Genomic DNA, 26,109 nt, shown 5'->3' on the forward strand with positions numbered 1-26,109 from the left:
TTAATCGTGTATTTTATTTTATTTTTTTTGTTTATTATATTTGACAGTTCAACTACTCAGTTTGAATCTGTTGAATTTTATAATTTGATTGTATTAATTGTTCTCCTGTTTGACATTTCAAACGTGATTGCTTTTGGGCAAGTTTGATTTGTTCTAGATTAATGACAAGCAATTGTCTTTGTAGAAATTTATTCTAAAGAAAGTATAAAAGACTTAAAGAACTTTAGAAGGAATAAAAATATCTTTAATAATCGATATCTTTTTTATAAATTTTATTTTACATATATCTTCATTGTCTTTTGAAGGAACTGTGCCTAAGGTTATAATCTCTCTGTTTGTGTCTATCTCTCTATAATTACAATGGTCTTTACAGTCTTCTGTTGTTAATTATTGGTTTATCTCTTATATTTGTTAGTCCCGTCGTTCAAGGTAAACACAGGGAAAAAGAGAGGGTTGTCAATCTTGTTCGAAAATAAAGTTTCTATAGTTACATTTGTAAACGGACTTTTTTTCAAAATGTGAATAAGAACACTAGTTTTTATTTATTTATTTTATTTTTATCATGCCATCTTTATTTCAAGTTACCACTCTGACTATACCATTACTCTCTTATGCATTATATCAATATGCTAATAGTGGACCTTATTTGAGCACCACTTGTGCTTTATTTCGTTATGGATGTCCTACGGATATTCCTGTCCATGGCTTTTATGATAAAGCATACCAGGAAGCCTACGATCTGTTTCTCGAAAACTTCAAGCAAGGACTTGATATCGGTGCTGGACTTTCAGTCTATGTGGATGGTGTCTCTGTGATCAATGTTCAGGCCGGTTGGCAAGATATCGAAAATAAAATTGAATATACAAATAAGACATTGCAAATGGTGTTTTCATGTACAAAAACCTTGGTAAATCTATTTTTGTAGAAATGTAAGGCGCTCATTCTCTTGTTTAGAGTGCTATTCTTATTGCACAATTAGTTGAGCAAAACCTCTTATCCTATGATGAAAAGATTTCAACCTATTGGCCCGAGTTTGCTCAGGGCAAAAAGGAAAATGTAACCGTAATGGATCTAGTAAGTTTTTCTTTTTTCTCGCATGCATTCGATTAAGCTTCTTTAAGATGCGTCATACAGCAGGTGTCGGGGCATTAGATTATCCTATCTCCCTTGCCAATGTCACAGATCCTGTTACTTTTGCCAACATCTTGGCAAGTCAGCCTCACAACTTTGATGGTGTGCCTACCCATGCTTACCATGCTATCACTCAAGGATGGTATCAAAATGAAATTGTGCGCCGAGTCACTGGTGGAAAAACCTTGGATGACCTTGCTCGTACACTCAAGGACAAGTATGGCTCAGAATGGTATTTGAAACCTGATGTAACAGAAGGTGTAGACACCAGTCGAATTGCGCCCTTTTATGAGCAACCTATCCTACATCAACTTGCTCCTTTTCTTCGGATCTATTTAAATCCATTCGCAGACAAAACGTTTATTCGTAATATCTTTGACAAAGATAGTTTGTTTACAAGAAGCCTCGTCCATGCAAACATTGATCAACAACGTGGAGTCATGAATAACCGAGATCCAATTCGCCGAGCTATTGAGGGTCCCTCTTATTCTGGTCATACGAATGCAGAATCTGTAAATAAAACATTAATATTGCCTGTGACACTTATATACGCCCGTAGATAGCTAAATTGGCAGCCATGATGGCTAACGAAGGTAAAGCCATAGTGCCCGGAGAACCTGACTTGATATCAAAGAAGACATTTAAGGAAGCAACTCAATACGTTGCTTCCGAAGTGGATGTACTTTTCCCTGACTTTCCCTTTGATAACCAGAAAGGCGGGTTTATTGTCTTTCCTAATGGCCCTTACTTTAACATCTCAGATAACGAGAGCCATTTTGAAGGTGGATTTGGTGCTGATGGCTCTCTGTTTATTTATAATAGAAAGTACAAGATTGGCCTTGGATATGTTACGAACGGCTATGCAGTTATACCCGGTCATGATAAGAGAAACTTACGTATTGTAAAATCAATTTTCGAACAAGTTAAAAAGCAAAAAGCTCTTTAAACATTGCTGTTAAACGAAGTGAGTGCTACTGCAAAATAAATAATTTTTTTTTCTGCTTGAAGCAAGAATAAAATCAAAAACGATCTGTCAGAAAGTTACCTCTTTCATTTTTTTTTTAAAATTTTGTTTGAATAAGCAATGGAAGAAAGTTACATTATGCGTGAGCGGATGTCTGGTGCTATTAACGCGCTAAGCATATCGCCAGATGGTAATGCAGTTGTTGTTGCTGGAAGAGAAAGTAAGTATGAGTGAGATGCCGATTAGATCTATTCATCTTCTTGCAATAGTTTTAAAAGTTTACAATATCCAAAAGACAGAGATCTCAGAATCATTGAATCTGAGAGCAGGAAGCCACTTTAATCTCAATTATAGTAGTAATGATGTGAAATGGGGCAACAATGGTAATCATGTTTTTTTTTTTTTTTTTTTTGCATAAACAAATAAACTTATCGGTTTCTTAGCTACCAAACACAAAGTAGCCACAGCCGCCACCAATGGTGCCATTATTATTTGGGATTTAAACAAGATTGGCAAAAAAGCAGGCAAAGCATGATAGATTTGCATGCACTATTTCTTATGTCTAACAAGTGGCTTTAGAACGAGTTATTACAGAGCATTCTCGAGCCGTCAATCGTATTTGCTTTCAACCAGATAATGGAAATATTCTTTTAAGTGCTTCACAAGATGGTACTATGAAATGTTGGGTAGGCATACTTGTCTGCATTCTATAGATACTTATAGGAGGTAATAAGGATTTTAGAGACCCAAAAAATGGAGCCAAGTTTAGGTTTGAAGGCAAATCAGAATCTGTTAGAGACGTTCAGTTTAATCCTATCAATATATATGAATTTGCTGCTGCATTTGAGACGGGCACAATTCAGGTAAAGTTAGAATGAGAGAGCTTTTATTGACACATGTTAAGAAATGGGATATGCGTAATGTAAAAGCACTTTATGATCGAAAAGTAAGTGCCCATAATGGTCCTTGTTTGACCGTCGATTGGCATCCCAATGGAAGACTTGTAGCAAGTGGAGGTAGAGACAAAACTATCAAAGTAAATAAACAGCCTATCAAAAAACTGGGATATTCACTTGCTGATAGGTATGGGACATGTCAGCGGACAATCGAAGACCCCTTTATACAATTCGTACAATGGCATCTGTCTCTCGTATACAATGGCGTCCTGGATTTGACAATGAAATAGCTTCTTGTGCCTTATTGACAGATAGTCGTATTCATATTTGGGATATAAGAAGACCTAATATTGCCAAATTCACATTTGATGAACATGATGCAACACCCACAGGTAACAGAGGCTCATCAAGAAGTGTGACTTATAGACATTGTAGGCTTTTTATGGTTTAATTCAAATGAACTGTTGTCTGTATCCAAAGATAAATGGTTTATTCGACAAAAGATTAAGGGATCGTATCGGCCACTTGATCTTTTGAAGCGCAATGGAATGGGCTGGAACGTTCAAGGAGATATTGCTTTTACTATTGATAAAAGCTCCAGAGATCAATTTGTAGATGAAAGCTTAGTTGCAAAACCCTCTACCGATTCACCAAGAAACTGGAAGAAACTCGTCAAGAGTAATATGGAAGAAGAAGTTTGTAGTACATAACCTGACTTGTCTTAATCGTTTTCGTAGATCATTCAATATATACCACCACAAAGTTGTGGAATTGTACATATGCCATTGTTTGATTTTGAAGCATTCTCTATTTTTGCAGAAAACTATATTATTTCTGGTGATAATATTCCATTAGCATGTGAGATGAATGGCGAAGTAAGGGCATAGTTTGCGTACATATTTGGCTTATTCTCTTGATAGCTCGCATGGAAGATGGGGAGATATCGTACAGCTCAAACGTGGAAGATTATCAGCATGTTCTATAGCGATGATGAGCCTGAAGATGGGCAAGCATTGCTGCTAGAAAAATTGGTAAAATTGGTGAATCATGTACAATGTCTTAAGATTGAATAGAATGAAAGTGTGAATGATATTGAGCAAGTTTCTGATAAAGAAGAAGAAGAGAGGGGGGAAGAGGAGGAAGACGTGGAGGAAGAAGAAGATATAGACAATGAGAGCTTCAGTGAAATTTCAGATGAAGTATCACAGTCGTCGAAAGAAGATTTGGAGAGTTTAAGCACAAGTGCTTGTTCTGTACAAATGTCTTGTTCTTCTTTCAATCTAAGGATCCCTTGGAAACATGAACCTGTGGTATTAGATTTACTACAGTACTATACAGATCAGGTAAACAATGTGTTTGAATCTATCAAACTGAATGATGGCTTTAGGGAGATATACAAATGTGTGTTACTCTATATCTTGTGTTGGAGAAACATCTTACTATTGATAATGAACGTATAGAGGACTGGTTTACTGCATACATAGACCTTTTACATCGATTTAAACTATGGACTACAGCAACGGCTATTATTAAAGCATGTAAAGTCCAAAGTGTACGAGAAAGGAACGAGGTAAAAGACGAGTAAACCAAGAGAGAGAAGCTCAATTGTATATAGAATGCTACTACAATCAATGTTGCTTGTAATACTTGCTTTAAGCTAGTGAGTGGTACTTCTAATGGTGCTTGGGCATGCGATAAATGTCATCGTCTGCTGAATCCTTGCACTATTTGGTAAGAAACATACATATATTATTTCATATTCATTATTTTCTTATAGCCATCAAACTGTGCGTGGATTATATGTTTGGTGTCAAGGCTGTAATCATGGTGGTCATCTTACTCATATGCGAGAATGGTTTGCTATAGAAAGCCAGTGTGCTACAGGCTGTGGACATACATGCGTCTTGCAACCTTTATTATCAGCTTTGCCAGCGGATGCATCTTCAAAATAGTCTTTTTTTTTATGTCTATATCAATATATATGTCAATTGAGCAAGAGTTATTTTTTTTGGGTGTGTGCCTTATTTAACTGTTGACTTTTTAGAAGTGTTGTTTTTCTAAGATGTGATTAGCATGAAAACAGTTTAACATATAGTTACTACTTACAGAAGTATGGTTTGGTGCAGTATATGTAGCACCTTCTACCTTTTTAGGGCTTTCAGCGTTTCTAAAGTCCTTGATGGTCTTGTACTTTTCAAGTAACTGGGTCATACGTTCACTAAACACCAGCTCTCTCTTCTTCTTATCTTTACGGTAAAAGTTGTAAGCCCAGAATTTTTCTAGACCATATAAATGACCATTATCATAATCTTGAAGGGTCAATTCCTCAAAATCTTCAAACATATCCTTGCGGAAGCGGCGCTCAAGGCCATAAGAGTAAAGACGGAAAAGACATTCAAGACCATAACGGTAATCCAGATTAGCATCTTCTACAGCTAAGCGCTTAAATTCGCTGTACATACGCTTGTTAGAATGATCACGCAAAAAGTGAGACCAGAAACGGAATAAAGTGTTCATTTCTTGAGAGTGGCCTACGCCTAAATGCTTGCGTTCCTTGAGCGCCTTAGCATGGTACTTGTGGTACTTGTGTTGAACAAAACCCTTGTCCTTCAATAAATCATGACTGGGATGTTGGAAACTACCAAATGAATGGGCCATATTATCAACAGAAGTGGAAAGCAAGTTGTTGTCAGGCAAGGGCGATTTACCAAGACTGGTGGATAAGAGATCGTTGGGATTAGGATGATAAGCTTGATCGCTCAAAACCCAACCTACATGTTCAGCCTCCTTCTTGCCAGGAGAAGGAGCATTGGCATTGGTAGCGGCAGTAGCAGCAAAAGAACGAGCAAGCGAGTTAGGGAGTGATTCAGGTCCACCAGGATAGAAGCGAGGTGTCTTTTTCTTTTGTTCTTTAATTAGTTTGGGTGTAGGGGCAGCTTGTTGTTGCTGTTGTTGTTGTTGTTGTTTGCCAGCCAATTGAGCAAAATGTTCAGCATCCATAGTACCCACTTTTGAGAGATTAGGTTGTTTAATACCAAGACCAGATTCATACTGATAAAGACCCTCATTAATCATTTCTGAAATATCATCATTCATCTTATGACGATCAAAAGATTGATGTGTACGATCTCGTTTACGTTGAGTGACAATCATGATACGAGCTACTTGGTCGTCATCAAATTCGTAGTCTTCATCTTCATCATCTTCATCAGAGAGATAGTATTTTTTGACTGTATTTTGACGACTACCATCAATCCATTCATCATCATCTTCAAAATCAAAAAGATCATCTTCATCTTGTTGTTGTTGTTGGGGAGCAGTCTTTTTGTCTTGACCAGCTAAAGAAGCCAAGGTAGGAACAGGAGCAGGTCCAGCAGGTGTTGATTTGATGATTTGAGGCACACCTGAATCGGTTTTGGTAGTTGCTGCGGTACCAGCAGCAGGCAGCACCCAAGTCTCCCAACCTTCTTTTTTACGCAAAAAGAGTTCATCTTCTTGTTGCTTCACTTCAAGAATTTTGGAAAGATTCAAAGAACCACGAACAAGAGACATATCTGATGTCAAACCTCTAACACGGTTAAAACCAGCAATCAAAGACAAAGGAACATAGCCTTCTGCATCCATTTGGCTACGTAAAAATAGATCTTTACAGAGGTTGTCGACACTGAAATAATACTCGATTTGTTGACAGATATAAGACTTGAGAACTTCAGGATCCACATTAAGATAAGCAGAAGGGTTAGGGCGATTGAAAAAACGAGGTTGAAATCGAGAAGATCCACGGCCACGTCGCATTCCATTACTACTACTGTTACGACCATTCATGAAAGAAGTATTATGGTGATTTTGGCGGTGATGTTGTTGGTTGGATTCAATGGTAGGGGTGTTTTCTGGAATAGTTGGTTTTGTATCAGCAGTCTTTTCTTTAGGTTCTTCTTTGATTGATCTTTGTTGTTGAGATCTTGTTGGTTTTGGGATGTTTTTTAAAGTTGGTTTTCTATTGATGTTTTCTTTGGCATTTGATCCTTGACGTGCTCCATTACGAGCTGTGCTATTAGCACGATTTCCACGTCCGCCAGCAGTAGGAGAGGGTGTAGAATGAATGATGGTGGGGGTATAAGGCTTCCATTGGCTTTTACCAACTAATTTGTGGCCTGTGGAAACACTTGATTTGACGGAAGGTTCTTCTTGTTGAATAACAGCTTCTTTAGGCTCAGGCCAAGAAGCATCTAAGAAAATATTGAGTGTCAAATTAATCTAAGTAGGCTTTTACCATTGGTATTTATGGCTGACACAGGCTGCTTCTTGAGCTGCCAAACGTTGACGTCAGGAATAGGAGCCGGGATCTTTTTAGGAGTGTCTTTCACGGTTTCTGTAGAAGCATGTTCCTGGACTTTTGAGTCTGTTGAAGTAGCCATAAAGAAAAATTGAAAAGAAAGAAAGAAAAAAGAGAAGTGAAAATTCCCTCACTCTTTTGTGGGTGGTTCAACTTGTGTACACATGCACAGAAAAAAAAATCAAGTGGCTTATACGCGAGAATAGAAAAAATATTGGATATTTTCGAAATAGAAACTGCATGCTTTCTATCCTTGAATAAGTTTCCCAAAGCATAATATAGATTAACACTATATACCGTGTAGAATAAAAGCTTAGGCTGTTCATTTAACAAAAAGAAAAAACTAACATTTGATGTAGTCACTATTTGCATCAATCACAGCTTAGTACTGGTTGGTCATATTGTCGATTAAGCATGTAGTAGTATGGATGTAATGGCTTGAAGACTATCTCATTTTTAGCAATTCTCTGCTCTTCCTTACAATCTAATGTAAGTAGCAATATAAATATCTCATATTCTGCTTAATTTTTAGACTTTTAATTTTTCACAACGAAATTTTTTTCAATAAAGTGTACGTGAGAATACCTTTCTCCCCCTCTGTCTCTCTCCTTCTTCAATGTATGTTTTGACATACTCCTTAAAAAAAAACTAGTTATAAATGAGAACAAAGCTTCTTTTCTCTTTCTTTCTCTCTTTTTCTGATTTTTCTTTTTTGCAATATATAAAATGACGAATAGTTGTTGTCAAAAGTAAACAACATTTAAATTGCATTTGAGGAAATTAACCGTATCATAGACAAAGTGTAATATATCTTTTGTTAACCAACCTACTCTTTTTTGTTTGTGGATGCATCTTACTTGTCTTTGGTGTAATGGCAACTCAATTCAAATTGACGGATTCGATTCTTTATCCTGTGAATGTCCTCAAAAGTAAACCAAAAGAACATAAACACTAAAAAAAAAGGCTAACTTGCATCAAGTGCTTTCAATACTAGGCTTGATTTTAATCTTTATTGCATTGATTGGTATTCTAGGCGGCTTTTACAAAGATAGAAAAATGATTCATGTCTTGTATCTAACACTGGTTGTTGTAGCTTTAATTTATCAAATTTCAATTGCTGTTATTGTGTATGATCAAGCAGCACATGTTCCTAACTGGCTAAATGAGGGTTGGACTACATCTACGCAAGACTATAAACTCTATGCTCAAAAGAGATTTAATTGTTGTGGATATGCTTCGGCTATGGATCATCCTGCGCCTTCCTCGGCTTGTTTACCCAGTCCCACTTTTCATGCTTTACAAGCTTGTCAGAGACCATTGACGAGGTTTGTTCAGACAACTCTATCGCGCATGTATATAACCTTGTTTACAAGCTTGGCTATTGAGCTACTTGCCTTATGTAACGTAATTACATTATTGTGTACACATACTTTCTCCAAGAAAAAAAAGAAGTGGATAAGTCCAGAATGCAATCTTTCTGATGAAACTTTAGTATCACAATACCCAGCTACTAAATCTACTGTATATTAATAATAATTTTCTTGTTTATGTATATACTCCTTATTTCTCTCTTGCGCATGATAGGGTTTTATTTTTACAAATGTCTATAGAACTTGTCCTTGTCCTCCCTTTTCTCCTTTTTTTTTTTTTTTTTGTAAACCCCTCTGTAGAATAAGAAAGAAAAACTTATGGTTTAAGGAGTACAATTCTTTACTGAGCTGTTGATTTCCAGAGATGTAAGACATGATCATAAAAAGAACAAGACGCCACTAACTCTGGGTCAGCAAAAGACCAATCAGCTCCATAAGCCATGGAATTATGATCCAAGAAGCTTGTTGCCAGTTGAGCTTGTGTGTTTTCAGTGTTTACATCAACCACAAATGCACCTGCATGCATGGAAGCAGACAATAATCGATTAGACCGGGTTGGATGCCACTTGAGTCGCCATATACCCCCACCAGGTGTCTGGAATGTATGTAATGGCTGTCTCATCGCACGGGTGTCCCAGAAATAGATTGTTTCATCGTAACTTCCTGTAGCCAATTGAAATTCTTGATGAGGGTTGGATTGCATGGTAGTAACGCCCATTGCGTGTCGTTTATAAACAAAAGTGGTTGTCTGTGTACGTGTATCCCAGCCTTTAAAGAGGCCATCGTCAGCTCCTGAGTACACAATATTTGTGTTCCAATAATCAAAAGCAGTAATCCATGCTTCCAGGTCATGTGCGTGCCATTGATCTTGTATTTGGTATCCGGTTTCTGCAGGTGCTAAAATATTGATATCACCATTTGAGTGAGAAGTAACAATACGCCTATCTGATCGATTGACACGACTAGCCCAATCTAGGGATAAGCAAAGAACACTTGTATCGTCTGTTGCCTGAAAATGATCCATAAGTTGCAATTGATCTTGGTCATCAAAGCCATACATATGACAACCACCTATGGAGTCAACAATACCTAAAACTTGTTTGTCGTCTATAAGGGCATGACTCCACTTCATGTCAAGTACAGCAGGTGTCTCAATTACTTGCGTTGGTATAAGTCCTTTTGTCACGTCAAATAAATAGGTCTTTCCTTTTCTAACGCGCACCTTTTCTTGCTGCTCGTCCGTGAGTTGATAAGTACCGACTGCTAAATAGTTAGCATGATCCTCAAAAGGACAAAACTCTGCAGCATCAGCACTATAGCCAGTATCAAAAGATGCAAGGGAAGCTGCTTGAGCCATGTTGAAAGAAAAAGATGAAGAAAAAAAATTTTTTTTCTTTTGTTAACTACATCTGAGCGTAAAATAAACAAAATGCATAAAATAAATGTGGGGTAATGTACGAATTTATTTGAAGCGAAGAAAAAAGGAAGGAGGGGGAATACAATCTATATGCTAAATTTACAAGACTTTGGCTTCGTTGCGCAACTTATCAACCAATTCGTCCACATTCTCGACTTTACGACCACCAACACGCTTAGCAGGTTCTTCAACCTTTAATGTTTGAAGACGAGGTGAGATATCAACACCGAGATCTTCAGGTGTAAGCTTAACCAAAGGCTTCTTCTTGGCCTTCATGATGTTGGGAAGAGAAGCATAACGAGGTTCATTAAGACTAACCACAAGTCAATAAACCAGGTACACAATGTCATAAACTTACCGCAAATCAGTAGTGATGATGGCAGGCAACTTGGTAGCAACAGTCTCAAGACCACCATCAATTTCACGAACAACCTTCAAGTCCTTACCATTGATCTCAACTTTAGAAGCGAAAGCAGTCTATATTTTCACACACACACACACACACACATATTAGCACGGATCCGTGGGAAATAATTTGGTGACACTTGCCTGTGGCCAGTTGAGCAAACCGGCGAGCATTTGTCCAGTTTGACTGGCATCGTCATCAATAGCTTGCTTACCCAAGATGAAAAGATCAGGCTTCTCTGCTTCCTTATCAGCAATAGCCTTTAATAACTTGGCAACAGCCAAAGGCTGAAGTGTACTGTCGTCCTTGACTTCAACGTGAACAGCACGGTCAGCACCCATAGCTAAAGCAGTTCTGAGGGTTTCTTGGGACTTGGCAGTACCACAAGAAATAGCAACAACTTCAGTCTTGGGAGACTTTTCCTTAATACGGACAGCTTCTTCAACGGCAATTTCATCAAAGGGGTTCATACTGTGCTTGACGTTACGGTCAACGTCAGTCTTGGTGGCGTTGACACGTACCTTGACAGCTAATTAGACCATATTAGATAAACAAATGATATTTCACTGCACATACCATAGTCAACAACACGCTTAACAGGAACAAAGATACGTAAGGGGTTAGACATAATAAATGGGATAAAAAAGAAGAGGAAAAAAGAAATCTAAAATAAATGCTGACAAAAATAATAACACCATCAGCGGAGTGACATCAACATCATCTCCTAGTCTCCGGGGTAAATCTCTATATTCACATGTAGTTGCTTTTCCCATCAGAGTAAACCGTAACCAGTGCTTACGAATATATGATCATCCATGCGCATTTATTAAAGTTTGCTTTCATTGTACTCTATCATTTCATTTGGCTTGCAAATAGATCATCTAGATCAATAAAAAAAAATGAGTCAATGAAAAGCCTTGCTGGTTTTTAACGTATTTTTTTTTAAAACGATTTCTTTTAATTAAACAGCATAGATCAAACGAATTGACTCAATTGTAGAAAACAGTGTGGATAAAGCGAGAGAAACAAGATCATTTATTATTTGAGCCATAATAAACGTACTCAATTATCGTTTTTATTACCAATATGTATGTGCTTGAACACACAAACAAACAAAAGGCACAGTTTGAACACTGTTTAAAATCCTTTTTGGGCAAATTCCTTTTTTTTTTTTTTTTAGAGAGTATTGCCTTGTTCCTGACTTTTGCTTGATGTATAAAACTATTGCCAATGTTCAGGGCAAGGAGCTTTCATTGAAGACTAACCAATCACTTTACTTGTTCCCTTTAGGCAAAAAGTATATCCTCAGAAATTGAGACGTCAGGAACCATCGAGGCAGAACCTGCTTCACAAGGCGTAAACCCTAGAAAATATGTCTTGATTCACTACAGATCCAGGACATCCTTTTTATGTTTTAACAGTAGAAACGGTACTTGAATTAAATCAAGAACACGCTTTCTTTGTGGTCCAAATAGCACTGTTCATTAATGAAAGACAGTTACTTGAATGCGGATTTGGTAGACAATCAATATTGATCAATAGTTGCTAAACTCATGAATTCCTTTTTGGTATAGTATTTTAATGAGAATATTTTATCATTTTCTTCTTCCAAGATGGATTGCTTGAATGCATAGTTCATGAATAAACAGCCAGACAAAGAGTCAAGTCATTGTTTAAGAAGCTCTTTATTCTGCTAAAGAGTCTACTAATTTGTGTAACTTTGTTCTTTCCAATTGTGGGAATCCATAGTAAGCTTTTGCTTGTTTCTAATTACTATATTAATTTTTTTATTTCTCCTTTGTTTTCTTTCTTTTTTGTTCTTCTCGTATAGCAAACACAGACAGTCATCTAGAGACACAACACTTACTCAACGATGACAGATCGTAAAAGTGGAATGGTACAAGCTTATGGTTACCCTAGTAACCCAGGTACGAACCAGATAGTATCAAGAGCCGTTGCTGCTGCTGCTGCCAATAGCCATCATTCGAGTCGCGGGAAATCAGGCCGCAATTCAAAAAGATATTCAGTCTCTGCCTTTTATTCAATGGCTGCTGAGCAAGATAACGAAGTAGAAGATGAACTAGCACAAGGTAACACATACCTATTGACCATCGTTTATTCATTATCATGACAGCACAAAGAAGTTTACGAGACTTGAAGGCAAAGATTTCTGCACAATCTAAAAAGAATTTTGTATTAGAAAGAGATGTGCGTTATTTGGATTCACGTATTGCTCTCTTAATCCAGAACCGTATCGCTCTTGATGAAGTAAGTCTAGAGATATCTCTACTAGTTTGATTAATCATGAATCATAGCAAAATGAAATGGCTTCCCATCTTGAGGAACATGGCATGGGCGAAAGTGATTCATTTCCCGATGATAGAAAAATGCAGCTATATGGTAATCTTTTTTACATCTTACAAAGTGAGCCAAGACATATTGCTACATTATGCAGACTTGTTAGTTTGGCAGAAATCGATTCTCTACTTCAGACTGTCATGTTTACACTCTATGGAAATCAATATGAGAGTAGAGAAGAACACCTGTTGTTGACTATGTTCCAGGTATTATATATATATATATATATATATCCTGCACAAACATAAACCTTATTTATCCTATATTAGAATGTGCTTGCTGCTCAGTTTGAAACATCAACAGAGTTTGGGTCACTCTTGAGAGCAAATACACCTGTGTCTCGTATGATGACCACTTACACTAGACGTGGTCCCGGTCAATCTTACCTAAAATCCATCTTATCAGACAAGATTAAAGATCTTGTGCAAGATCAAAACTTGAACTTGGAAATTAACCCACTCAAAGTATATGAACAAATGGTGGCACAAATGGAGAGTGAAAAGGGATATTTACCACCAGATTTGCCAAAAAGTGTCACACCAGAAGTAGCTGCTAGTAACCCTATTGTTCAGAGCATTATTGAGCCTCGACTTGAGAAGCTTGTTGACATTGCAGAAAGTTTCTTGACCACTATTATCTCATCCACTTCTTCTGTGCCATATGGTATTCGCTGGATCTGCAAGCAAATTCGTTCTCTAACAAAACGAAAGAGTCCAGACGCCTCGGAATACTCTGTTTGTTCCATGATTGGTGGGTTTTTCTTCTTAAGATTTATCAATCCTGCTATTGTCACACCAAGAGCCTATATGCTGCTGGATACTGTGCCTGGTAATGCACCCAGAAGAACACTCACATTGATTGCAAAAATGCTACAGAATCTGGCCAATCGACCTTCTTATGCTAAAGAGACTTACATGTTACCCACAAACCCTTTTGTTGAGAAAAACAAACAAAGAATCAACAAGTTCTTGAATGAGCTATGTGAAGTCAGTGATTTTTATGAAACGCTCGAAATGGATCAATATATGGCACTATCCAAAAAAGACATTTTGATCAACATTACTCTCAACGAAATGTACAGTACACATTTACTTGTTCAGCGTCATTTGGATACAGTTGCACCTAAAGAAAAAGATCATTTGCGTATCTTGATGTCTGATCTCTCTCCTGCACCTACTCAAGTATCAAGAAAAGAGAACAAGACTGTTGATCTGCCTTTGTTTAGTCGATGGGAAATACCTATTCAAGACCTTACCACTGCACTCATGTCAGAAAACAATATCACACAGAACGATATCCTCTATATGGAAACCAAAGCAATTTATGTTCAATTGATCCGTTCATTGCCTCATCTTGCTTCTAGTCCTTTGGATTTAGATTACATTGCAGAGACAGCAGCTACTACCAAAGACGCACAGCTAGTAAGAAAGGGTATTAAAGTTAAAGATATGTTGCGTGAACTAGAAGATGCGGGCGTCATTGATCACCGAGACCACTACAAATTACTTGTGGAAGAAATCACACAGGAGCTAGCTCATTTGGGTAGCTTAAAAGAAAAAGTGTTACAGGAATCAACATCATTGGAAGGTGTCTACAAGACTATCTTGGACCACAATGGCTATTTAAGAAGTCAACTGGAAAGCTACAAGGCTTATCTTCAAAATGTCAGAATTCAAAGTGGTGGTGAAAAGACATCCAAAAATTCAGTTGGTATTGGTGTTGAAATTGAAGGTGGAGGAAAACACCGAAAAGCAGCAAAAGGTCCACCTAAAGGACCCTTCAAGTTCTCACATAATCATTTGGAAAAAGATGGTGTTATTACTGAAAGCACCGTACCAGAAAACAGGTACGTCTTTTCATCTGATTTTTTTATCGCTAACAGGAAAAAAAAACCTACAGGCGTCCTAATATCTTTTTCTCAATCACATCGCCTTTACCTGGTACGTTTATCATTGCTATGCATTTTAAGGGACGTGATAAAGCTATATTGGAAATGGACTTGAAATTAGATGACTTGCTTGAAAAGGTAAATCTTTGATTCCTCCCATCTTTAACATGGCTTAACCAAATCTTTTTAGCAACAAGACAATGTCGAGTTATTGGATCTTGAATATGTTCGCTTGAATGTCACTAAAACGCTCGCTCTTTTGAATAAGACGTTTGTAACCAGGCATAAGTAATGTAAACAACATATTCAAAATCACTGCACATATATACTCTTTACAAAAAGATGTTCAGAGCTTATTTACAATATCTTTTTTTTTGTTATCTAGTTTTCTTCTCTCTGTAGTCTCCAAACTCTGTGACTCATAGTAATTTTTACATATATAATCCTCTAGTATAATACCTTTTATATATATATATATATCTCTCTCTCTCTCTAATTTGGTCATACAAGAATACAATCATCCTTCTTTAAAAACCCGCCTTTTCTTTTTTTTTTTTTTTTTTTTTTTTTTTTTTTTTTTTTTTTTTTTTTTTTTTTTTGTATTTATAATATCATGGTAAGTAAAACGTCTATAAAAGCTCTTTTTTGATAGCTTTTTTTTTTACAGACTTCAACTTGTGAAATAGATGCAGATCTTGTAAAGAAGCTCGACAACTTTCGTTTTGCAAAGTACGAGAGTGGAAACGCTGCCTTTGTTTGTAAGTGTAAAACGCGTTCAGAGATAGTATGTCTCTAATTCATCAAACATAGTACAAATTGATAAGAAATCACTAAAGATCATTGAGGATGAAGTTTATGATAACATTTCTATAGAAGATTTGGTTGAAGGTACTGTTGATCCTTGATGAATCATAGCATAATGTTCTTTTTTTTTTAGAATTACCAGAGAACACACCTCGCTTTATTATCTTGAGTTATGAGGTAGGAAAAGAGACAAGAAGAATTGGGGTTTGATTAAGCTTTTATAGTTGAAACATAGTGATGGTAGAGTCAATTTTCCTTTGTTGTTTATTTACTGGTCTCCTTCTACTGCTAAAGCTGAGATCAACATGCTCGTAAGTCCTCTTTTTCTCATGATAGAATCTCATTTTCTGTTCAATAGTATGCAAGTGCAAAAACATATCTTCAAGAAAAGATTAGTGTGAATAGAGTAAGTTCATAATATCTTTGAGCAATTCAAGCTTATATTAAAATTAGGGTTATGATATCCGTGATCCAGAAACATTCACCGATGAGTTCCTTACTAAACAACTATTGTAACATTCTTTTATTGATCCTCCTTCTTCTTTCTCTCCCAAATCTAACAAGAAAAAAAAAGAGTCAATACAAATAAAGCGAAACAAGATGAACCTACTTGAATATAACTTTCAGACAAAAAGATCATTTGAGGCATAATTTCTTCTACAATCAAGTCTTGAATCTGGTACCATTGCCCCGTACCACGGTGGCGAACATGAACCTTATAAGAACCTGACTCAGGTTTACCTTCGTGACAGATATTGGCCACTAAGTCATAATGAGCACCTAGCTTCTCCGCATCAGGATCGCTAGTAACTATGATCGTGTTAGTCATAATTAGTAGGTGTGTATACATTACAATGCGACATGTCAATGTTCTTGATAGGGAAATTGACAATGGTAGGATTCTTTTCATGAGACCAATTATTCTTGTTGAATCGCTTTATATGGAAGATCAAAAATTGAGGTAACCGAGTAATGCTGTATTTTCGCATTTGATTAGCAACTTCTTGTACTTTGGTTCCATTAAATTTGGCAAGGATCGTCGTGAGAGGGACTTGAGGAATAATATCTTTCTCTTTATCATCTTGATATAAAGGTGCTGGTGGTAAATCAAGTGCCAAAAACAAAAAGGGCGAGTTGACTGTTTTGATAGGTTTGGATTCATCAAATCTCATCAGGGCTTCGTTTAAGCTAGTCTGGCCTGATGAACTGAAATCTTGGGATTGTACTCTCACTTCGCCCTGTAGTTTTTTATAGATAATACTGCTGTTTCTTTTTCGAGTACCATTGAGATCTTTGTGAAGTGTGTTCAAGAACCATGACAAAAAGTCAATGGCATTGCTTTGCTCGGTCAATTTAAATCTCTTTTGACTGGCATTTGAAATCTCTTGTAGTAGTTCGTGAGGACTCACTTGTCCTTTGAATGCTTTTGGATTCCACATTTTTCTGATGAGAGCACTAAATCGACATACTTGTACATGTTGAGAAAAGTTTATATAATTCCAAATAATGCGTACCTAATTGTGAAGAGCCTTTCTTTTCAAAATCTTCGACAATAAAATAGTCTCGAATAGAAGGCATATGTGCCAATGCCTGAATTACCACATTGACATAGTCATTTGCCTTGATATTGTTGAGACCTACAAATCCAGGCAGATATTGTTTGTTGTTCAAATCATAAGACATGACAAGGTTTTGGTCTAATTCATGAACTTGCTTCTTTGTCAAAATAGGATTCAAGACATACTGTATTAAAAGAAAAAACCGCGTTAGTCATCTGTCTCGGCTTTTGAGACGTACTTTGATATCATTAAGAGAAGCATTTTCTACTTCATAACCATCGGGAAGCACATAGACCTATGCAGAACAGGGTTAATGATCTACTTGTTTCAATGACACGCTCACCTTCAAGGTGCGCAAGTTAATAAAGACATGATGATCTTTGTCCATGCTGTGAAAATAAGCATGGGAAGACTTTCCACGTCCTTGGTAGTACTTTCCGCACGTCAAGCATGCATAGACATTGATTTGAGAAAGAGAAATAGAGCACACTTTCTCAAAATCAAAGTCGAGCATATGTCTATCGATCGTGTCTAAATAAAGATCGGTGGAATCTTTGTTATTTGTGGTACTTGACTTGGCCATCTGTTTGTTTTCATCATCTTCAAAATCGGGCGAACTATAACGAGCGCGTTTAGGTGTTGGCTCTTCCATTCTATGTCGTGTTTGAAAAAAGAAAAGAAAAACCTTTTTTTACTGGACTTTAAATCAATAAGCTAGGATGGCCTTAATATAATGCAGCATACCATATTAGTGAGTAGCATAATAAGCCTTATTATATAATAGAACTCCTTCCTTTCATAAAAACAAGCACAACAAAGAACCCTTTCTTATATCCATAAATGGCGCGCTGTGAAGATTGGAATTTACGCAGAAGCCCTTTGAAATGTTTATTATGAAGCTATAAGATTTTAAGAACAATAAATACTTAACGTAATCGCTCAGCACAAAATCAAACATAAGAAGTGCCACTTTTATTAGACACTTATTAATAGTGATACCCAAAGTTGCTTTCTTTAGTCTCAGAAGTGTCATGTATTACTGCAATTACAATTCAATAATGCGGAGACATTTTTTCTTTTGGGCTTGTAGTTGGGATCTGCTTTGTCAAGTTGATTTTTTGCTTCTTTTTCATTATTCTTAGATTCTGATCCAATTACACCAGACAACGTATCCTTTGAAAAGTCATAGACAGCATATTGGAAGTTCATATTTTTGCTTGATTGCGTTGCCTTATTTTTTACGAGGGAAATTCCCTTTGATGAAAGGCAAAGCATTCAATCTTTTTTCTCTAAAGCAAGAGTGCTCTTCTGAGATGCTGCATAACGAAAATTCATATACAGACTTAAAAGAAAACAAACTTTTTGTTCTATCAGATAAACCAGAGAGGAACCAATCCAAGCAAAAGTAGGAAGCATCCATTTCACCCTTGGTGAAAGTATTTTCTTTTTCCCCTAAACAAAATATCTGATAGCCTGATTACCTTCAATGCTATTACCGTTTTTGTATTGACAAAATGAGTTGAAGAGAACATTGTCTTACTTGTTTCTTTTGTCGCACGCTTCGGGGAATTCTTCTTTGATGAAAGGAATGACACATCTAAAAACAAATTAAATGGAGCATCAATGTAGCATGAACGGCTTCTGTTGCCATTCATTTTCAAAGACAAAAAGTCTGTGATGCTGGCGGAATGCACATCAAATGCAGAAGCACTTGGGTTGGTAGCAGTTTGTCTTTCATCTTCAATATAATTATCCAGATCAAGCAGGCTTGAATTATCTACAAAGACGATAGGAGTAGCTTCGAAAAGTGATGATAAACAACTCTCAATATCTTTGTTCTTGATATCATAGAGGTACGACATAACAATGCCAGTAGATTTCTCACCTTTGAGAAGGCTCTTTGGCAAAGTAAGGTCGATCTCTTCAGTTTCATCCCGAGTACATTCTTGAGTCTTGATGAGCTGAAGAATGTATTTAGGTCTTATTTCTTTTTCGAGTGGAATATACGAGTTGTTTGAACAGTAGACTGCACCAAGATAATTCTTGTGTCTAGTTGGGCAAGTATCAAGGTTCCTGTTGGTTCCTTTATTCAGAGCCCATCCAATGTTAAGGTTGCAGCTCTTGAAATCAGTCAATCTTTTGCTGTGAGGTTCAACAACAAAAGATTTCCGATAATCACTGTTTGGAAACTGAATCTTGAAGTTTTTCCTTCAGTGGCGTCAGTCAGTGCATTTCAGAAGCGTCCCAACAGCTACAAACAGTATACAACAATCACATAGTAGAAACATTTGAATCAAGAGTATACAAGTATATATTCTATAAAACACAAAATATATTCATAGTAAGTACAATACTATTATAAAAGAGTACGTAAATAATACTATATATAGTCAATGGAACGTTCAGATGTTATAAAAATTGTCCCTTACGTTTACCAGTATGTGTGCCAAGGAAATCCCGTGTGGCCTCGAGGTCTTGAATCTACTGAAGAAAAGAAAACCATGGTTGATAAAACCTTCCTGCCACTAAAGGAGTCAATAACGACCCGGGTGGCTCTTACAACTCTGTCTCAAGCGCCTAACACATTTATTCCTTGTCTGTTTAACATTATATCGGAATACGAGATAGAACACAAGAGCCACAAAGTCTATGATGTCAGACGATTACCTCTACCAAGACTGTTTTCATTGTCACCAACGCCGGGTTTACATTGGAGATTCGTAAGCATAAGCGCTAATGCATTAGCACCATTTATCAAAGAGATCCTGCCAAGGGGCTATAAAGATCAACTCAACATGTTTCATCGTGTTTTTAATTTTAAAAAATTACGTTTAAAGTATGGTATAATACCGTCCACAATATATTCTTTTCTTTCTGATAATTATAATATATCTAGGATGGATGATCTCACACCCAACGGAAATAACAAGATATTGTTTGGAAACACATTCAAATCCGACGGTTTTTCTGTTGACCTTCTGTTCTATCGAAGGGAAAAAAAGAAGGATGGCACTGGTGTTGAATTAGCTCTTGAAGACTTCAATTACGAAGAGGTCATCAATCAGTATCAACCGGTTTTCCTTGATCCAGGACATAAATCATTATTTACAGCTGTTGTAGGCGTAGAGTCAGCTAAGCAAATTCGGAAGTCGTCCGCCAAGGAATACTACCATTTGACAGGTAGTACTGTGTATAGCAAAAAACTTGAGTCAAAGAAACAACGCTCTGGTATCCTTACACTCGAGTCCCAAATTCCCACGTCAAAAACAACAGAACCAGACTCATATGAAAATTATGCTACATACATATTAGCACATCTTAACAGGCTACTGACATTTTACGGCAAGGAAACCGCAAAGTGTCATTTCCAGCTGTATCAAGGCAGGCAACGGGCACCAGAAATGATGGTTAATATGTTAACTCACGGTACTGCCAAGTACAACAAATTTCAGAGGAAGAAAAAAGGAAAGAAGAATGTCAAGCGAGGAAAAAAGAAGAAGAAAAAGCCCAAGATAGATGGTGGCAAAGAAAATGAAGGGTTAAAATCAAAACTTGATACAACCGCAAAGAAGTAAGTAATCAGCCTTTCTCTAATAGAAGTTTCTAAGTTTTTTATTTTAATAGGTTAAAGTGGAAACCCCTTCCTTTTCGCGAAGAAAAAGAAAAGTGCCCTTTGGTCGTTTTTGGCGATGGTGTCTTTGGTAAAGACATGGTCAAGTTGAAAAATCTTCGATGTGGGGTGGTAGGGAAACTGTTTCAGACACTGAAAAAACGCGAAACTGCTGGTGCGTTGATCGTTTTAACGATTGACGAATTTAAAACATCTAAAACGTGCAGCTCGTGTTTTTATAGCAACTTGGGAGTGGTGAAAATAACGCATTTCAAAGGCAATTCCGTTCTTGCTTGCCAAAATTGTAACAAAGTTTGGCAGAGAGATGTAAATGCTGCCACAAATATGATGAAAATATCGAAGGCCGCTTGGATGGGAGAAGGAAGACCAGAACCATTTAAGCGAGAGAAAACCAATGCTTAAAAAATATTATAAATTTGGTAAGAGCCTTTTATGAGAGCATTAAAGTTATTCTTATTCAAATTTCTGCTGAAGTATCGCCGTAGCAAACACGGCTTTCTTTTCTTCGGAAAGGATGAAGATCATTACAGGTAAAAAGTCTAAACATAAATTTCTATTCGTCCAAAAAAAATTTAACATCGTCTGAATTTGAAGTAGAAATACTGTAAAGTAAAAAGTGTCTCTGTGGCTTCTTTAGGAAAATTTAAACTCCAGTTACATCCGTTGGAATACACCCGTTTTATCCGGTGCCTTTGAAAAAAAAATTTATCCGATTTGTATACTTTTGTCTCGAGCGATAACAGCAGACAAAACAATACTTTTTTACTACTTTTTAAAGGTACACAGACTATGTATCTGCTTCAAATATACAGCCTTCGCCATGCAATTGCTTGGTATAATGATTCTGTTTATCAATGTCTGGGCCATGTGAATTGAATTCCCGCAATTGTTGTACAAAAAATGCAGATATCTCTCGTATTATGTCAAAATGTGTAACATAAATACCACTTCAAAACATAGTGTCACTTTCTATTTTGTTCTTTTCATGTTCATATCAGCATGAAAGTTTTTCCCTCTTTTTTAATCTCCTTGTTCATTCAAATAGAATGGCATGATCATTTCTCTTCTAATCCGACACATAGGCTCTGCTAATGTTATGTTTTTCAAGGGTATATTCGAGTCGCAATGGCTGTTTCGGCAAACCTATTGTCAATTATATCGAAATTAAAAATATGGGATAAATCTTGAACCGATGATGACAATGATAGTAACAGTAGAGAGGGATTTTATTTGACTGGTGTCATAGACATTTGATTGATATCTCTTCCTTTTTGTTCTTTCTTTCTTTCATATTATCACTTAACATGGGCAAAGGCAAGCGCTCACTTTCAATTAATAGTTTCTCTCGATCATTGCTTGACAATGGACTGTTATCCACACAAAAACTAGAGGCATTGCCTTCTGTTTTGAGTACCACGTCTAAAACAGTGGGAAGCATTCACTTGCCCAACAACAGCCATTGTCGTTGGAAGACAACATCAAGAAAGTCATACAAGGAATTCCAACAGACAATGGAGCCTGCACCATTCAACATTGTGATTGTGACATACCTGAATATCCTTTTGCTTATTCTATTTGGCCATCTGAGAGACTTTTTTGGAAAGATTTGTAAGCCCAAAGCATATGCTCATCTAATGCTTCAAAACGTAAGTTCTTCTATGCATGTATACAAATGACTCATCTCTGATTGTATCATAGGGCATGGCCCCTTTACTTTCTGATTACGACTCATTCTACACAAGACGCATGTATATGCGCATTCGGTAAGTTATCTTATCATTCGACCTTGTTTTGTTTATTTGTGCCTTGTTAGTGATTGTTGGAATCGACCAATCACGGGTGTTGCGGGCCGTCAAGTTCATTTACTAGAAAGATACAGTCCCGATTATAACAAGACCTTCAAGTAAGTTGAACAGCGAATATATGTATACATTTATTAGAATCTCATCAGTTTTTGGAAGGCTGACAGGCAAAGTGACCGAGAATCTCAATTTTTCTTCTTACAACTACTTGGGTTTCGCACAAAGTTCTGGTCCGTGCGCGGATGACGTTGAATTGTCCACTCGACAAAATGGTATTTCTCATTGTAACCCTCGAGCTGAATCAGGTACATCCGAATTACATCTTGAATTAGAGAGAACGGTAGCAAGATTTGTTGGAAAAGAAGCTGCTATGGTGGTCAGTATGGGGTTTGCTACAAATTCAACTACGATTCCTGCTTTAGTCAATGAGGTAAGACAGAAAAAAAAATCGAGCGGGTTGGTAAATGTCGATGACATTCTAGGGTTGCCTTGTTATCTCTGATGAACTTAACCATTCTTCTATCATTTTCGGTGTGCGATTATCAGGTGCTACTGTAAAAACGTTCAAGCACAATGATATGAACCATTTACGTGATGTTTTAAAACAAGCCATTTCTAAAGGACAGCCAAGAACACATCGTCGATGGAAAAAAATTTTGGTGATTGTCGAAGGCATTTATAGCATGGAGGCAACCATTGTTAACCTGCCTGAACTGATTGAACTCAAGAAGAAGTACAAATTCTATTTATACGTCGATGAAGCACACTCTATCGGTGCTCTTGGTGAACATGGCGGTGGTGTTTGTGATTTCTACCATATCGACCCTGCTGAGGTTGATATTTTGATGGGTACATTTACTAAATCATTTGGCTCTGCTGGTGGCTACATTGCTGCTGATAAAAAAATCATTGATCATTTAAAATTACACAACCATGCCTACAATTATGCAGAGCCCATGTCTGTACCCGTTACACAACAAGTGATAACAAGTATGAAGATTGTTGCGTAAGTAAATTCAAAGAAAAAGCGTATCTTATTTATGTGCTTTATATTAGAGGCGAAGATGGAACAAGCGAAGGAGCCAAGAGAATAGAGCAACTTGCCAGAAACAGCGCTTATTTTTCTGCTCGCTTGCGTGAAATGGGCTTTATTGTCTATGGTGATAAAGGTAGTCCAGTCGTTCCTTTGCTTCTTTTCCAACCTGCTAAAATACCGTAAGTATCTATATGCATGTGTACTTTAGACCCTTGGACTCATGTAAATATTATTGACATAGATTGTTCTCTAGAGAACTACTAAAAAGAGGGATTGCTATAGTCGTTGTTGGTTATCCAGCAACTCCAATTGCAGAAGCAAGAGCTAGATTCTGTATCTCAGCAGCCCATACAAAGAAAGATTTAGGTAAATAAAGCAAAACAAAAGACAAATAACTTATTATTCTTGAAAATAGATTTTGCTCTAGAAGCCATTAGCGAAGTTGGAGACCAAATTTATCTTAAAATGAAGAAGCCTCAGGCATCAAAATCAACTTACTAGTGTGTATTTTATATCTATATTTGCTTGTCTATATTTATTATCCCCATTTAATTTAATAAACATCTTCTCACTAATCACTTCAGTCTGTTTGTCATGGTCAACTTTTTTTTTTTTTTTTTTTTTTTTTTTTTGAAATGCATCCATATACTTTGTTATAAAAATGTACTTTTTTAGAGTCTTTTCTTTAGGAAAAAGCTCTGTTGGTCTTGTTCAATTTTTTAACCGCCTTTTTGGTGAGTCTTTTCTTGTACCTCAACCATTGAACACAGAGACAGATATAAACAAATTGAATTTAGCACAAAATAAACTGACATTAAAAATCAAGAAATATGGCCACAGTCTCTTTATTTATTTTTCTCTTTTTTCTTTCATGTCTATTCCCGTACGTACCATCACTACTATTGCAGGCCTCAGTCTTACAGGTGCTGGTGGCTATTATTATGCTGTCAATAAAAAACTGCCCAATGAAGCAGTGACTATCTCAACTCAGCCTTCTACTCCCAAGCACTATGACCACCGTCCTTTTACTTTACTCTCTAGTCAAGATATTGACCAACGTCTTTATTCAGGACAGTTTGTTACCAAACCTCAAACAAATAAAATCAAGGCTATCTACACCAACCAACTTCCTTCCAATGATCCTGTAGAAGATAACTATAGTATCAATACGTTCCAACAAGGTTTGATAGCAGGCGTTTATGACGGTAAGTAAATATTTATAGCGTGTATCGAAGTTTGACTTTGTCACTAGGACACATTGGCCCTCATTGTTCGCGATTGATCAAGAAACAATTGCCGATTTACATGGCTCGAGAACTTGGTTCAAACAAAAAAGATGTCGAATCAGCTATTTCTACAGCCTTTGAAGACTTGGATCAAGATATCCAACAACGCTTTTATGACATATTTCCCAAAAACTTGAAACGAACCACCGAAAAGGACATCCAGGCAGCAGTGGCCCGTCAACCCGATAGAGCAGCTGCTGAAGCCATTATCAATGAAGCCATCAATGGTTCATGTGCTTGTACTGTCTATCTTAAAGACGGTTATATCTATTCAGCCAATACAGGTGATTCGCGTGTTGTTAGTAAGTTACCTCTATATCCAAAAAAAAGAAGTATAGAACGCTCATCTGTCTTGTCTAGTCGTAAGTCAAGATCAAGATGGTACATGGAAAGGCAGGCGTCTTGTAGAAGAACAATCCCCAGCTGATCCTAAATGGAAAGCACACTTACTATCCCAACATCCTCCTAAAGAATCTGATGTAATTGTGATGAGAAACCGTATTTTCGGCCTTATTGCTGTTGGTGGTTGTAAGTAGACTTCAATATATATATATATATATATATATCTTATTATGATTTAGCTTTTGGTGATATCATGTACAAAGTACCTGTTGAATATCAAATGAAGGTCTTGCCCTTTATCCCTTATGATAGTTACAAGACATTTGCTCGTTACCATCACCGCATTGTCGTCCATTACCGTACACCACCTTACCTTCAATCCAAGCCTCTGGTGTCCAAGCACAAGATAAAAAAAGATGACCGTTTTGTGATTTTGGCTACAGATGGTCTTTGGGATGAATTGAGTTGGGATGATTGTCGTAGCACAGAAGGAGATCAAGAAGCGGCTCGTATCATGAGTACCTGGAAAAAGGACGTCAATCCTGCAACCCATCTTGTGCGTCAGGCTCTATTGTTAGATGCAGTATACAAAAATGTGCATGTCAAAGAACCTGTTGAAGACGAGACATTAGAACTTTCGAAGCGATTGACTCGAAAGCCTTCAAGAAACTATCGTGATGATATCACAGTCACAGTGATTGAATTGGATACCACAGACGCAAGCCCTGTCTATGATAATGTAGGACCTGTGTATGAAGCACAAGAAGTAGAAACCAATGTGCCTCGTTTGGCTAATCCAAAGAACAATTCATGGTTTTCCGGATGGATTTGGTCTCGTTTATAACTCAATAAATGTGATTTATGCAAAGAGACTGTTCTCTTA

At 36.9% G+C, this 26,109-nt stretch overlaps 14 protein-coding genes across 14 annotated transcripts; 9 read left to right on the plus strand and 5 right to left on the minus strand.

Annotated features, from left to right (window-relative positions):
• The first annotated feature begins 531 nt into the window (after nucleotides 1–531).
• Nucleotides 532–1,723, plus strand: B0P05DRAFT_549122 (beta-lactamase/transpeptidase-like protein). Its single transcript, XM_051579095.1, has 3 exons — nucleotides 532–907; nucleotides 955–1,074; nucleotides 1,122–1,723. Exons 1-3 carry the CDS (start codon nucleotides 563–565, stop codon nucleotides 1,692–1,694), a joined length of 1,038 nt encoding a protein of 345 aa, XP_051433021.1. The 5' UTR covers nucleotides 532–562; the 3' UTR covers nucleotides 1,695–1,723.
• A 492-nt stretch (nucleotides 1,724–2,215) lies between these two features.
• On the plus strand, nucleotides 2,216–4,943 carry B0P05DRAFT_588846 (WD40-repeat-containing domain protein; the record flags this gene model as incomplete). Its single annotated transcript, XM_051582692.1, has 14 exons — nucleotides 2,216–2,315; nucleotides 2,365–2,478; nucleotides 2,539–2,574; nucleotides 2,666–2,764; nucleotides 2,819–2,958; nucleotides 3,000–3,131; nucleotides 3,179–3,383; nucleotides 3,427–3,686; nucleotides 3,729–3,866; nucleotides 3,912–4,022; nucleotides 4,065–4,334; nucleotides 4,379–4,561; nucleotides 4,607–4,722; nucleotides 4,769–4,943. The coding sequence occupies 14 exons, from the start codon at nucleotides 2,216–2,218 to the stop codon at nucleotides 4,941–4,943; spliced, it is 2,079 nt and encodes a 692-aa protein (XP_051433022.1).
• Nucleotides 4,944–5,012: 69 nt separating this feature from the next.
• Nucleotides 5,013–7,409, minus strand: B0P05DRAFT_573094 (uncharacterized protein; the record flags this gene model as incomplete). Its single annotated transcript, XM_051581483.1, has 3 exons — nucleotides 5,013–5,048; nucleotides 5,098–7,220; nucleotides 7,265–7,409. The coding sequence occupies 3 exons, from the start codon at nucleotides 7,407–7,409 to the stop codon at nucleotides 5,013–5,015; spliced, it is 2,304 nt and encodes a 767-aa protein (XP_051433023.1).
• A 65-nt stretch (nucleotides 7,410–7,474) lies between these two features.
• B0P05DRAFT_549143 (uncharacterized protein) lies at nucleotides 7,475–7,771 on the minus strand (the record flags this gene model as incomplete). The annotated part of the gene is made up of 1 exon (XM_051579096.1): nucleotides 7,475–7,771. Exon 1 carries the CDS (start codon nucleotides 7,651–7,653, stop codon nucleotides 7,477–7,479), a length of 177 nt encoding a protein of 58 aa, XP_051433024.1. The 5' UTR covers nucleotides 7,654–7,771.
• Nucleotides 7,772–7,812: 41 nt separating this feature from the next.
• B0P05DRAFT_549150 (uncharacterized protein) lies at nucleotides 7,813–9,039 on the plus strand. The gene is made up of 2 exons (XM_051579097.1): nucleotides 7,813–8,256; nucleotides 8,307–9,039. Exons 1-2 carry the CDS (start codon nucleotides 8,199–8,201, stop codon nucleotides 8,855–8,857), a joined length of 609 nt encoding a protein of 202 aa, XP_051433025.1. The 5' UTR covers nucleotides 7,813–8,198; the 3' UTR covers nucleotides 8,858–9,039.
• B0P05DRAFT_580299 (uncharacterized protein) lies at nucleotides 9,038–11,148 on the minus strand (the record flags this gene model as incomplete). Its single annotated transcript, XM_051582009.1, has 5 exons — nucleotides 9,038–10,010; nucleotides 10,218–10,427; nucleotides 10,473–10,591; nucleotides 10,664–11,049; nucleotides 11,097–11,148. 5 exons carry the CDS (start codon nucleotides 11,146–11,148, stop codon nucleotides 9,038–9,040), a joined length of 1,740 nt encoding a protein of 579 aa, XP_051433026.1.
• Nucleotides 11,149–12,393: 1,245 nt separating this feature from the next.
• On the plus strand, nucleotides 12,394–15,058 carry B0P05DRAFT_573097 (Rho GTPase activation protein; the record flags this gene model as incomplete). Its single annotated transcript, XM_051581484.1, has 6 exons — nucleotides 12,394–12,610; nucleotides 12,655–12,788; nucleotides 12,836–13,084; nucleotides 13,148–14,724; nucleotides 14,778–14,904; nucleotides 14,957–15,058. The coding sequence occupies 6 exons, from the start codon at nucleotides 12,394–12,396 to the stop codon at nucleotides 15,056–15,058; spliced, it is 2,406 nt and encodes an 801-aa protein (XP_051433027.1).
• Nucleotides 15,059–15,379: 321 nt separating this feature from the next.
• Nucleotides 15,380–16,086, plus strand: B0P05DRAFT_573098 (uncharacterized protein; the record flags this gene model as incomplete). Its single annotated transcript, XM_051581485.1, has 7 exons — nucleotides 15,380–15,382; nucleotides 15,434–15,524; nucleotides 15,577–15,654; nucleotides 15,704–15,747; nucleotides 15,795–15,881; nucleotides 15,929–15,976; nucleotides 16,024–16,086. 7 exons carry the CDS (start codon nucleotides 15,380–15,382, stop codon nucleotides 16,084–16,086), a joined length of 414 nt encoding a protein of 137 aa, XP_051433028.1.
• Nucleotides 16,087–16,126: 40 nt separating this feature from the next.
• On the minus strand, nucleotides 16,127–17,781 carry B0P05DRAFT_473891 (uncharacterized protein; the record flags this gene model as incomplete). The annotated part of the gene is made up of 5 exons (XM_051574756.1): nucleotides 16,127–16,380; nucleotides 16,424–17,038; nucleotides 17,085–17,313; nucleotides 17,368–17,424; nucleotides 17,473–17,781. The coding sequence occupies 5 exons, from the start codon at nucleotides 17,779–17,781 to the stop codon at nucleotides 16,127–16,129; spliced, it is 1,464 nt and encodes a 487-aa protein (XP_051433029.1).
• A 290-nt stretch (nucleotides 17,782–18,071) lies between these two features.
• B0P05DRAFT_618890 (uncharacterized protein) lies at nucleotides 18,072–18,991 on the minus strand (the record flags this gene model as incomplete). The annotated part of the gene is made up of 3 exons (XM_051583422.1): nucleotides 18,072–18,445; nucleotides 18,489–18,581; nucleotides 18,670–18,991. The coding sequence occupies 3 exons, from the start codon at nucleotides 18,989–18,991 to the stop codon at nucleotides 18,405–18,407; spliced, it is 456 nt and encodes a 151-aa protein (XP_051433030.1). The 3' UTR covers nucleotides 18,072–18,404.
• Nucleotides 18,992–19,341: 350 nt separating this feature from the next.
• Nucleotides 19,342–19,768, plus strand: B0P05DRAFT_456359 (uncharacterized protein; the record flags this gene model as incomplete). The annotated part of the gene is made up of 2 exons (XM_051573947.1): nucleotides 19,342–19,470; nucleotides 19,520–19,768. Coding segments are annotated over 2 exons (378 nt in total), but the record flags the coding sequence as incomplete, so codon positions are not given.
• Nucleotides 19,769–20,026: 258 nt separating this feature from the next.
• B0P05DRAFT_580302 (uncharacterized protein) lies at nucleotides 20,027–21,162 on the plus strand (the record flags this gene model as incomplete). Its single annotated transcript, XM_051582010.1, has 4 exons — nucleotides 20,027–20,256; nucleotides 20,455–20,700; nucleotides 20,754–21,066; nucleotides 21,103–21,162. 4 exons carry the CDS (start codon nucleotides 20,027–20,029, stop codon nucleotides 21,160–21,162), a joined length of 849 nt encoding a protein of 282 aa, XP_051433032.1.
• A 609-nt stretch (nucleotides 21,163–21,771) lies between these two features.
• Nucleotides 21,772–24,181, plus strand: B0P05DRAFT_598159 (pyridoxal phosphate-dependent transferase). The gene is made up of 8 exons (XM_051583169.1): nucleotides 21,772–22,406; nucleotides 22,459–22,523; nucleotides 22,574–22,663; nucleotides 22,701–22,992; nucleotides 23,045–23,568; nucleotides 23,619–23,777; nucleotides 23,840–23,964; nucleotides 24,014–24,181. Exons 1-8 carry the CDS (start codon nucleotides 22,065–22,067, stop codon nucleotides 24,097–24,099), a joined length of 1,683 nt encoding a protein of 560 aa, XP_051433033.1. The 5' UTR covers nucleotides 21,772–22,064; the 3' UTR covers nucleotides 24,100–24,181.
• A 278-nt stretch (nucleotides 24,182–24,459) lies between these two features.
• B0P05DRAFT_549183 (phosphatase 2C-like domain-containing protein) lies at nucleotides 24,460–26,099 on the plus strand. Its single transcript, XM_051579098.1, has 4 exons — nucleotides 24,460–24,803; nucleotides 24,851–25,186; nucleotides 25,245–25,412; nucleotides 25,466–26,099. The coding sequence occupies exons 1-4, from the start codon at nucleotides 24,470–24,472 to the stop codon at nucleotides 26,068–26,070; spliced, it is 1,443 nt and encodes a 480-aa protein (XP_051433034.1). The 5' UTR covers nucleotides 24,460–24,469; the 3' UTR covers nucleotides 26,071–26,099.
• The last annotated feature ends 10 nt before the right edge of the window (nucleotides 26,100–26,109 follow it).

The sequence above is a fragment of the Gilbertella persicaria genome (genome assembly GCF_025201335.1).
Source record: "Gilbertella persicaria strain CBS 190.32 chromosome Unknown B0P05scaffold_30, whole genome shotgun sequence".
NCBI lineage: Eukaryota > Fungi > Mucoromycota > Mucoromycetes > Mucorales > Choanephoraceae > Gilbertella > Gilbertella persicaria.